At 36.4% G+C, this 11,194-nt stretch overlaps 2 protein-coding genes across 2 annotated transcripts; one reads left to right on the top strand and one right to left on the bottom strand.

Annotated features, from left to right (window-relative positions):
* The first annotated feature begins 227 nt into the window (after nt 1–227).
* On the top strand, nt 228–4,156 carry LOC147490810 (uncharacterized). The gene is made up of 3 exons (XM_086567117.1): nt 228–577; nt 896–2,526; nt 4,143–4,156. Exons 1-3 carry the CDS (start codon nt 228–230, stop codon nt 4,154–4,156), a joined length of 1,995 nt encoding a protein of 664 aa, XP_086423243.1.
* A 2,137-nt stretch (nt 4,157–6,293) lies between these two features.
* Nucleotides 6,294–10,335, bottom strand: LOC147490809 (V-type proton ATPase 16 kDa proteolipid subunit-like). Its single transcript, XM_086569004.1, has 3 exons — nt 9,911–10,335; nt 9,536–9,821; nt 6,294–6,748 (listed from the first exon to the last, which is right to left on the bottom strand). Exons 1-3 carry the CDS (start codon nt 9,990–9,992, stop codon nt 6,616–6,618), a joined length of 501 nt encoding a protein of 166 aa, XP_086425130.1. The 5' UTR covers nt 9,993–10,335; the 3' UTR covers nt 6,294–6,615.
* Between the last annotated feature and the right edge of the window lie 859 nt (nt 10,336–11,194).

The following is an 11,194-nucleotide window of genomic DNA, read 5'->3' as shown; positions in this document are numbered from 1 at the left end:
ACCTGCTATATATAACTTGGGTGTCATATTAGTGGGCAGTGTCATTGCTCCAATAAGGGGAATGCCTGAATGCCACACTAGTAGGCAAGCGGGACTGCCACAGTAGCGGGCAAGCAAGCACGCCTCATTAGCGGGCGGCTCTTATAGTAGTACCCAATGATAGTCGTTCGTAGGGGTACGAGTACACTGGTACATACAGGTGGTTTATTTTAATTGTTTAAATAGCTATGCTAAAGTATTTGATCAAAGAAAAGTCGTTGCCCGCTCAACCAACTAGTAACACAGATCATGTTGTTAGTGTTGAAGTAGGATCCTCTTCAAAGCGAAGTCACCAAGAAACTGAGGATGGTGGTGTTGAACAACCTACGTCAAAGCGGGTTCAACATGGAAATCGTGAAGAACTTAACTTGTCTAGTTTTCCAGGAGACCCTGGATTGAGGAACAAGATTTCAGATTATCATCCTAATGATCGTGACTCAGTGAGAAGAACATATTTGCTTAGGGGTCTTTGCCAGCCTAATCATACTTTTCCTCCAAGGACAATAGGCAAGAGAAACCGTCGCTTTCGAAAAGAGTGGTATGGAGAGTTTAGTTGGTTGGAATATAGTATTCATAAAGATGCCGCGTTTTGTCACTATTGTTATCTCTTTAAATCTGATCAGGAGGCATAAGGAGGCGGAGATGTTTTTTCTTACAAGGGGTTTACTAATTGGGAAAGGAAAACCAAATTAAAAGAGCATGTTGGAGGACCAAATAGTGCTCATAATATTGCTTGCAGGGCAGCACGGGCATTGCTAAATCAAGAGCATCATATCGAAACATTTCTTGAGAGACAATCTAACTAAGTTCGAAGGGATTACCGAATACATCTAACTATAATAACTAGTTGTATTAGGTTTCTTTTGAGACAAGGTTTAGCTTTCCGTGGCCATGATGAATCAGATGAGTCGATCAGTAAATGCAATTTTGTTGAACTTATACGATTTTTGAAAGATCATAACAAAGTCATTAAGAACGTTCTTGATAATGCTTCTAAAAATCGGAAATTGACCTCGCCTGATATACAAAAAGAGATTGTGAATGCAGTTGCTGTGGAAACTACAAATGCTATTTTAAAGGATTATGAAAATTCATTGTTTGCTATTTTAATCGATGAAGCACGTGATATATCAATTAAAGAGCAAATGACAGTTGTTTTACGTTATGTCGACAAGAAAGGTTGCGTGATTGAGAGATTTTTTGGAGTTGTGCATGTTAAGGAAACTAGTGCGGTAACACTTAAAAAGACAATTGATGAGTTGTTCTCTAAGCATGGGTTAATCATATCTAGACTGCATGGACAAGGGTATGATGGGGCCAGCAATATGCAAGGTGATTTGAATGGCCTAAAAACACTTATAATGAAAGAGAATGAGTCTGCATTTTATATTCATTGTGTCACTCATCAGCTTCAGTTAGCCCTTGTATCAGTTGCAAAAAACCATGAGTCAATTGCTAATCTTTTTAGTGTTCTCTCTAATGTGGTAAATACTGTTGAAGCATCATGTAAGCGACGAGATATGTTACAAGAAGCAATGAAGGCTAGAGTTGTTGCAGCCTTACAAAGTGGAGAAATTTCAAGTGGTAAATGGTTGAATCAAGAGACTAGTCTTAAACGATCTGGTGACACTCGATGGGGCTCACACTATTATACACTTCTTGGCATGATAATCACTTATGGTTCAGTAGTTGATGTGCTTGATAACGTAGCGGAAAATGGTTCAAGCTCGGAACAAAGAGGTGAGGCTTACAGATTATTGAGTTCAGTGCAGTCTTTTGAATTTATCTTAAATTTGCATTTGATGAAAGCGATACTAGGAATTAGCAATGATTTGTCAAAGGCTTTGCAGCGTGAAGACCAAGACATTGGCAATGCTATGGCTCTTGTTAAAATAACAAAGGTACGTTTACAGACGATGAGAGATGATGGGTGGGATAGTCTCTTGATTGAAGTTTCTTCACTATGTGCCAAACATGATGTGGTTGTTCCAAATATGGAAGAGAGGTATGTGGCTCGAGGGTGGTCTCGACGAAGAGCGGAAGGAAGCACCAATTTACATTACTATCGTGTTGGATTATTTTATCACTATATTGATTTGCAACTTCAAGAGTTAAACGACCAGTTTAATGAAGCAAACACAGAATTACTTCTTTGCATGGCATGTCTTGATCCTTGTGAGTCGTTTGCTGCTTTCGATAAGCAAAAGTTGATCCATTTTGCTAGACTTTATCCCGATGATTTTTCAGAGATAGATCAGATGGAATTAGCGGATCAGCTTGAGAATTATATCATTGATGTGCGTTCCGATACTAAGTTTAGTAAAGTAAATGGAATTAGCAGCCTAGCCAAAATAATGGTTGAGACAAAGAAAGACATTGTGTACCCATTTGTGTATTTGTTGATTAAGTTGGCACTGATTTTACCTGTTGCTACTACTACTGTGGAGAGGGCATTTTCTGCTATGACTATCATAAAGAATCGTCTGCGTAATCGGATGGCAGATGAATGGTTGAATGATTGTTTAATAACATACATTGAAAAAGAAGTTTTTGATAGCATTGATACCGAGTTGATCTTGCAACGCTTCCAAAAGATGAAGAAGGATGACAAAAAAGAAAGGCGCCAAGGACAACTATGAATAAGTATTTGTTTAGATTGAATTATTTTTTCTTTTCTTATTTTTTTTTTATATTACATTTATTGCAATTATTTTATATGATTTTTTTATGTTCGAAATATATTTGTTTTGTAACCGGGTTTGAATTTTTAGTTAAAAAAATATTAGTATTTTTATTATTTTTTTAATACTTGGTTTATGGGTGGCTCACCCTCACTTACATTCCTGACTCCGCCACTGTAGGTCGGGTTTAGATTTGCTCTCCTAACATGTGACCCGAATAGATACGACCCATTGCCACCCCCTACTTGTCCAGGAGTAGTTTTTACACCACAATATATAGTTTTATAAAATGTTATTGCCATTGCAGATATATTACAACGAAAAAAAATAAAACAAATCAGAAGACACTTCCACCAAGGAGAGGTTCAAAATTAAGTGTGGTTGTCCAGCTATATATCACAGGTTTTAACATTATAGTTATGGTGAGGAAGTGGTCAATAATTCGAAAATGTGTATCACGCACAATTCTAAATTGTGAAGTAAACCATCCCAGATATATATAATAAGTCCACATCATTTACCTTTTGGACATCCATTAATTCAACAATAAGGGGGGGCTACTAACACTAATTCTCACTATTTATTTTTTATTTTTTATTTTTTTGGAGTGAATAGTTACCACTGTACTTTTGGGTTTTGAGCAAAGCTAGGGGGGGCTACAGCCCGGGTCAGCCAACTCATAGATCCGCCCCTGCATTTAGATCTCCACTTCCACAGCCGACCTATGTGCTACTCGTATAAGCAAGAATCTACTAAAACTATAGTTATTCACGATGAAGATGATATAAGTTAGATAACGAATTTGTAGACAGATTTGTCCACAAACATTAACTTTTTATTAGTCCAATCAATTTTTGGGCAGAAAAACAAATTTTTCGACAAAACCACTAATTAGCACTTAATATTTTGTGGACAGCAAACAGTTATCTATCTACAAATTTGTTTTGTATGAAATAATGATTATAAGTCTACAACAATCTAATAAAAGTGAATCAACGTTTTATACAATACCTCCCACCGGACCCTTTAAGATAATTTAAGGGCTATGTTTTTAAGATGATTAAAAAGTTAATTTTTTTGTAGACAAAATGTTCTCACCATGGATATGACCTACACTAAAAATCAGGTCTTTGACCATTTCTAAGTTTGCCAAAAAAAATTTACAAAATTGATATTTATGGACTGTTGATAAAAATTCATAAGTTGAGAGCTATTTTTTTCATGGTTAGGAGCTGAATTTTTGTAGAGAAAATCTCCATAGTGTGAAAATCATATCTACAAGGAATCAATGTTTAATTCATATTTTCAAAGAATATTATATAAAACACTGTATAAAAAGTATTGTAATTGGAACTTACCCCTACGAATAAAAATCTCTTAATCCTCGTTGAGCTCTACTATTGATCTACTATTGATGTGCAGAAAGGGAAAAATAAATGCTAAACAGTCAGATTTAGGATCCCAAATACACAACACTAGAATATAGAGGTGGCACTCAAAAACCAATTTCATTTTCTTTTCCATTCAAAGTTTCAAACAACATAATTACAACACATAGTAATAAAATGGAATGCATAATTAAGCCAAGTATCTAAGTTGGGGCTGGTGCAGATATTGAGGACAAATGGACTCTTGTTCAACTCTAAGCCTCAGATTCTCAAACTCTTCAACAGAACAAGGTAGCCTTAACAGGCCTTCTTTATTACTTCCATACATCTCTTGTGACTTCTCCAAAAGATCCCCATAAAGTGGGTGACAAAGATCAGATATTGGTATTGAGAATGTTTGAAAACCACCTTCTTCTTTCTCTAATCCAACTCTCACAGCTATCCATCCTTTTCTTACCCTGTTGGTCTTCTTCTTCTCTGGTGAACCATCCTTCTTCTCCTGCTGACACTGTAGAGTAGTTGGAACAAACATTGTGAATATCAAATATCAAATGACAGAAGAGGCTTGGATGTGAGATGTGAGATTCAACTAATGAAGTGATCTGATTTATATAGAAGGTGGGAGTGGGGATGGAGTTTTCAATTCAACTTTCAACTTTTGTTTTTGTACGTTACTGAATATTTTATACAATATGTTGTGACTTGTATTTAGTATTTCACTGTAACTATTTTAATAAGATACTGTCGACATAATCCCTGTATCATAGGTGTATTCATTTGTATATATGGGATTATATGGGGTAAAACGTGTATTGACTTATCCATACCAGCAGTAATTGTAATCTAAGTTAGCATGGTGAATCACACTAATTACAGGTAGCTTATAAATAATACAAAACGAGGAATGTTAACAGCCAACACGGCGTTCTGAGTAAGTGTACTTAAAAGTTAGGTTCCTTAAACAGAAAGTGTCTTTAGAGAAGACACATGCATGCAAACTCGCAAAATGAGTTGCCTGCAAGTATCCCTAAAATTAGATATTGGTGATCGATTTTTAGGTATCCTATAACCAAATGAAAAATGCCGAAAATAAACCTAAGGTTATTTTTACGGAGTTGCAAATAAACCTAAGGTTAGCTTGATCCAATTAACTTAAGTGGGTGTTTGGTTTTTATTTTTTCAAAAAATTATTTTTTCTTAAAAAATATTTTTATGAAAAAATATTTATTCTAAAAACAGTTTTTAAATAAATATGTTTGGTTGTGATAAATAAATAAGATCCAAACATTTTTTCGTAATAAATAAATAGGATCCAAACACCCTCTTAAATTATTAGAGCTATGAAAGTATTTCTTCTCGAAAGTTATTTTTTACTATATTGTGTGATCCTTATTTTATAGTTTTCATTAGAATTTGGTCAGGTCACTGTAGTGGGGGCCTATGATGGGTCAAGGGTTGAAATTGAAAGTTGGAAACCCATTTTTTATGAGGGTCTCGTGGGGTGTATGTGGTGCCCCGTCTGCCAGTCCCCATCTACTCTCCTTTCCGTCATGGAAAAAGGCACAAGTGTCATGTGCAAGTGAGAAGTTAAGTACTAAGAACTAGACCCTTAAGTTGGAATTGCACGCAGACTGATTGTGAAATTAGAAAAGTCCAAAACTTGGAATCGTACAAACGTTCAATAGATGGATGTTTCATGTGGGAAACACATACTCAAACGATCCCACTTTGATTTGTTTATTAGAAATATGAATTAGAGCTCACGGCTTATATAAATTTCCTATTTGTCCCAAAACCAAAATGTATTTTCAAGCAATCACGAATTTCACCATGCAACACTGGTAGGGGACCTGACTCCCATAGTGCTGCTGCTTATAGTCTGAGACGCTACATTCTGGAAAATATTTCAGGCAAAACTCCTGTTTTTCACCCCTTCAGACTTGGGGGAATTTGATATTTTAATCTGTGGATGCACAAGCACAAATGAAACCTACAAGCAATGGTAGAATTAGGCCACCCTACAGCTAGATGGGAATATCTACAACTCTGCCCACTTCCTCCTAATCTAGGTCAGCCATGAGGAGTTCAGCCTTCAGGCAATCAGGCCTAACTTAAGTCTGGTTTGGGGTTCAGTATGGGATTCTGCCAAATGTTGCTAACAGTAAATTCAATATTGGCAAATGCATTTGCCACATGAACTGTAAAATCATTATATCCATACAAAACAGTACAACTGAAGTCTACGGAAAATCTAGAGTCTGCAGTACAAAAGTTCACCGAAAAAGAGTGACACCTTATTAAATCGGTACAACATAAGCAAGTAAAATGGGATAAACATTGCTGCCAAATTTCACAAGACAACTAGTGATATACAGGCGCTATATATAAGTTCATAAAAACAAAAAAGTAGGAAAAAACAAAACTCAAGCACACCAACTGATCCAGTTCATCCACTTCCAATCGAATCTATAATTAGTGTTCCAAGTATGCCTCAACTCTGTCTTCTTTCAGTCAGCTCGAGATTGGCCAGCCCGGGATGAGAGAATGATACCCACAATGAGGCCATAAAGGGCAAGAGCTTCAGCAAAAATGAGGATGAGAATCATTCCCACAAAGAGCTTTGGTTGCTGTGCATTAGCCCTGCAAATAGGGATAACCCAACACAAGTTTCAACATGCAATTGTAATTTCTCTTTCACACTGACCAATACATAGAACACTCAGAATTCAGAAAAAAAAAACTCAGTAATAACAGCACAGTCATAGTAACATTCAAGGCAGCATACAAAAGAGTGTTGGCCAAGAGGAAATCATTTAGAAATAATTACGAGACCAAGTAAGTTGTACTGTTCATGAGGACATGTAAGATGTAACAGCTCACTGGAAGCTTCATGATTAAAAAATAAGACCCTCACAATAATAGGTGTCTATGCCTGGGCAGAAAGACTGGTATATAGTATACCACCTGAATCGCTCCTACCAGGCATGAGGCACATGGAATGTGACTCTGACTTAAGCATCTACTACATAAAACAACAGATACCAAATTAAAACGGACAATGAATGACCATGAATCTCGGCACACATTCGACAAGATAAAAACATAAGATCACTAATTCAATATTTCCCCTTCCCTTTTAAAAACAGGAAATAGGAGATTCCAATTCATCCAGACTCCTTTTTAAAAGCGGGTTTCGTAAAGTTCACCAGTTCAAACCAGAGATGTTTGACACCAAAACCTAAATTATCGATAATAGATGTCAAACTTAAATCTATGTACAACCACTTAATTAACCTGTGTCCTACAGATGTGAAGCCTATAACAGCATTAAACTTATCAGATCCCATGATCACATTGCTGAATGACTGAAAGGAAGCCTTTCCTTCATCTATATCAAGAGCTTGTGAGTAGAAATGATTTAGGTACATTCTCATTCTTCAAAATAAGGAAGGAACTAATCCTGGGAAAAGGAGTGGAACTTTAGGCTATATCCTCCACTCTCTAGTGTTAATACTGCGACTCAATTGTTGGAAACAGCAGAAAGGATTCAAAGGTAAGTTTAGGTGTCTTTATCGAGTGAGCGGAGCGAACGATCTTGGGCCGAGTTTTTTCGAGTTAGCCCAAATGTCATTTGACGCAGTTTTCGTCTGACTGTCCGCAAAGCTCCTCAAACTCCCGTCTCTTCCAGCTCTCCTCTCTTTCTCCTCACTCATCTCGGCTCAAGAATTTCTCCTCTCTTTCTCACCTCTCCCCCAAAACCCATCTTTCCCTCTCTCTCCCTTCTCCACCCTCCACTCACGCCCCCACTGCGTCACAGTTAATCTAGTAATAATATAGTGTCTAAAATTTATTTCCAGACAAACCTTACAGGTATAGGATGCTGAGTTAAGCATCACCTGGTCTAGGAACTTATTAGTAACTAATCTAGGTAAATTCTTTTCCTCTTGAGAAAGAATTGAACTTGTGATAACCCATTTTTATACACTTGATTCCATGAATAAGGTTTACTGTGACAACTAGCTATATATAACTAACCAGTAAGCACAAGATTTAGGAGATTTGCCTTTTAAAGTAGTCGAAACATGTACTAGACAAACATGGTACAAGATGCTACCTAAGCCTACTAATGAGCCAATAAACTAAATACAAGGCCCACCTAAGTGGGTGAACAGTTAAAATGTTTATATGAGAAGCTTTAAATCTGAAGTCTGAAAAATTACCACAAGCAATAGAAGTCGTTATATTAATAAACAGTGTCTAAAGTTTACACCTTGGCTTACTTATAGAGACTTCTGCTTTAATACTTTGTCAAAGTAATAGATATTAGGAAAGAATCAAGTAAAAAAAGAAAGCAACAACAACGTGTAGCATTTTCTTCTCATGATTGCATGTTAATTTATGTCAGAGATTATCGGAATGTGTTCGTTATACATCTGTAAGAATAAACATATAAGCACGTTGGATGTCTAATTGTCCTGGCAGCAATGACCGTCAAGGCATCTTGAAAGTGACTCGCATTGTTTCACTCCAAGACAAAGGAGATCAGTTTGCAAACACTCCACAAAATCATAAAAAGTTAAGTACATGAACATTGTGAGGGATCCTTTGGGAGCCAAAACTCTTCCTGAGCTCCCAATTGTTTCATCCTTTATGGCATCAAAAAATGTATTTGCATTTTGTAATTTCGAGCATTTGCTACCTATCACCTCTGAGGCGATACAAATAATTAAGACTTCTTGTTCAAGCACCTGACCTTGTCGTCAAACTCTACATTTCAAGGTTCTATAACATGGTTTGGGCACTTGTCTGTGCATAGGAACTATGAGAATCTCAGCATTTGGTTTTGAATTTGTTATGTTCCAAGATGGTTTCACTTATCCTACAGTACTACATGTATTATGATTATTTGATGAACTCTTCCTCTTTTCAAACAACTTGTCCATGTCCATTTCTTACTAAGACACCTCTTGGTCTCCTTAACTACCTAATAAGTCATTTTCTTCTCCTTTTAAACCAGTATTCAAAGGTTAAAGAGCTACCCCTCTAAAGGGGAAGCAGTCAAGATACCCCCTAAACAAGACATGATACTGCTAACATCAATATGTGAGATCAGTTATTATAAGTAGCTCCATGCTTCCATGCTTACCCCCTAATAAGCAGCTCCTTATCAACTCTCAAACACATTTCTCCTTCGTTATCTATAATAATAACAATCACCTTCTAGTAGTCAACTTATGTTCATTCTTTTTCTTCTATACCGTAAACTTAATAAACACCTTCACGATTGGGTTGCAAAACATATAACCAAATCCAACTACTTCAAATTATGACCAAGTTAGCTACTCCAGCTCAACAATCACAATGTAACCAAGCAAATGACCACAACATCAACACAAATTCAAAACTAATTCTATAAAAAATGATTACCTCACGCCAGCATCGCCAACAATACCAATAGCCATACCAGCAGACAAACCAGCAAGACCACAAGAAAGACCAGAAGACAAATGAGCATAACCATCAAAAAGGTAATAAGATTTAGCCTTTGGGTTAATACCAGTACTAATAATAACAGCAATAATCAAACCATATATCCCCAAAACACCAGCCATAACAACAGGTACAATTGACTTCATAACTAGCTCTGGTCTCATTACTCCCATTGATGCTACTCCTACTCCACTCTTCGCTGTCCCATATGCTGCTCCCATACCTTAAAATATCGAAACTTTAACACAATTAGAACAAAAAAATAACAAAACAAAGCTTGGAAATTGAAGGGGTCGTTTTTTTTTTCCTTACATGAGAAGACTAAAGCAGCTGCTGCACCGAGAAAACCAAAGAATGGTGCTGTTTCGTCACCACTGAATGCTGTAGATGACATTTTTCCTTCTTTGGGTATTGTGAAAGAAAGGGGCAGGAATTAATTTGAAGAGATGTTCTTCTGGTTTTTTTCTTCTTCTTCTTCAGAGAGAGAAGTTTTTGGATCGAAGATAATGAAATCGACACAATCACTGATATTTCAGTTGTTGTCGGCAAGTAGAAGTAAAATGCCGATAAAATTGATCAAACTACGCCACTTCATTTATACTGACGCTTATAGCCTTGTACAGAAAAAGAGGCACGCATCCTGACAAAGAAAATTTCTAAATTACAAACTGAAAATATGCTCTTTTCACCGTCCACTGGAGATTAATTAGCAGGTATTAGACATAGTTAAAAAGTATGTCATTATGGAGATACAGTATGATGCAAAGTTTAGATACATTGAAGGTAAGCAGCCACAAGAAATTGATAATAAAATATGGAAAAGTAAACCCACGTACAAGAACATTGAACGAAATAAGACTTCAATGAATAGAAACGTACTACAAAAACTATTCATGGTACAGATAATACCAATTATAAGAGCTTTCCTCACTTATCATCTTTAATGGAGGGTGTAAACCGTATAGAGTGTCAAGTTTGCACTTTAAATATCAAAAAACTCTTTCTAATGGGGTGGTATACAGTAGATAATAGAGTATTAGTTGATAAAGGAGGTGGGGAGTTCATCATCTCGCTATTAGTTGATAAATAGGTCGGGCGACACTTTAACCAACGTCCGAACAAAAAAAAAATTCGGACTTCACTTTAAGTAATGTCCCTTTCTAATTCTAAAATAATTTTTTTAACTCGGTCATTTTAAGTGACGTCCCACTTAAAATGACGTACAAGTTTAAAATCTATTTTTTTTTACACTTTTCTATTGAGGAGTATAGAGTGTGGATATTTATAAGTTATACAATAGTATACAATTAGAGGTGTAAAATCCTAATGGCACCTACGTGGAGTCTAGATGGAGGTGTAATTTTACACCCCTCATTGGAGATGCCCTTAAGAGGAGAAACCTCATCAACTTCTTATGAAGAAACTTGTCCTCGAATGTAGCTTGAGAAGTCAGATGGAAGGATGCACAGCGGTTGATCATCAGCAATGCCTCGGATCACCAATACTAAGACCTACTGAAAAGGAAAATAAATAATAGCAGATGTAAAAGCGTCCCTAATACAACATCAACCCTTGGAACCTTGCTGCCCTAAAACA

Source organism: Coptis chinensis, chromosome 6 (assembly GCF_015680905.1).
Source record: "Coptis chinensis isolate HL-2020 chromosome 6, ASM1568090v1, whole genome shotgun sequence".
Lineage (NCBI taxonomy): Eukaryota > Viridiplantae > Streptophyta > Magnoliopsida > Ranunculales > Ranunculaceae > Coptis > Coptis chinensis.
The sequence above is the reverse complement of the archived record's forward strand: the minus strand, read 5'-3'. Positions and strand labels throughout refer to the sequence as shown.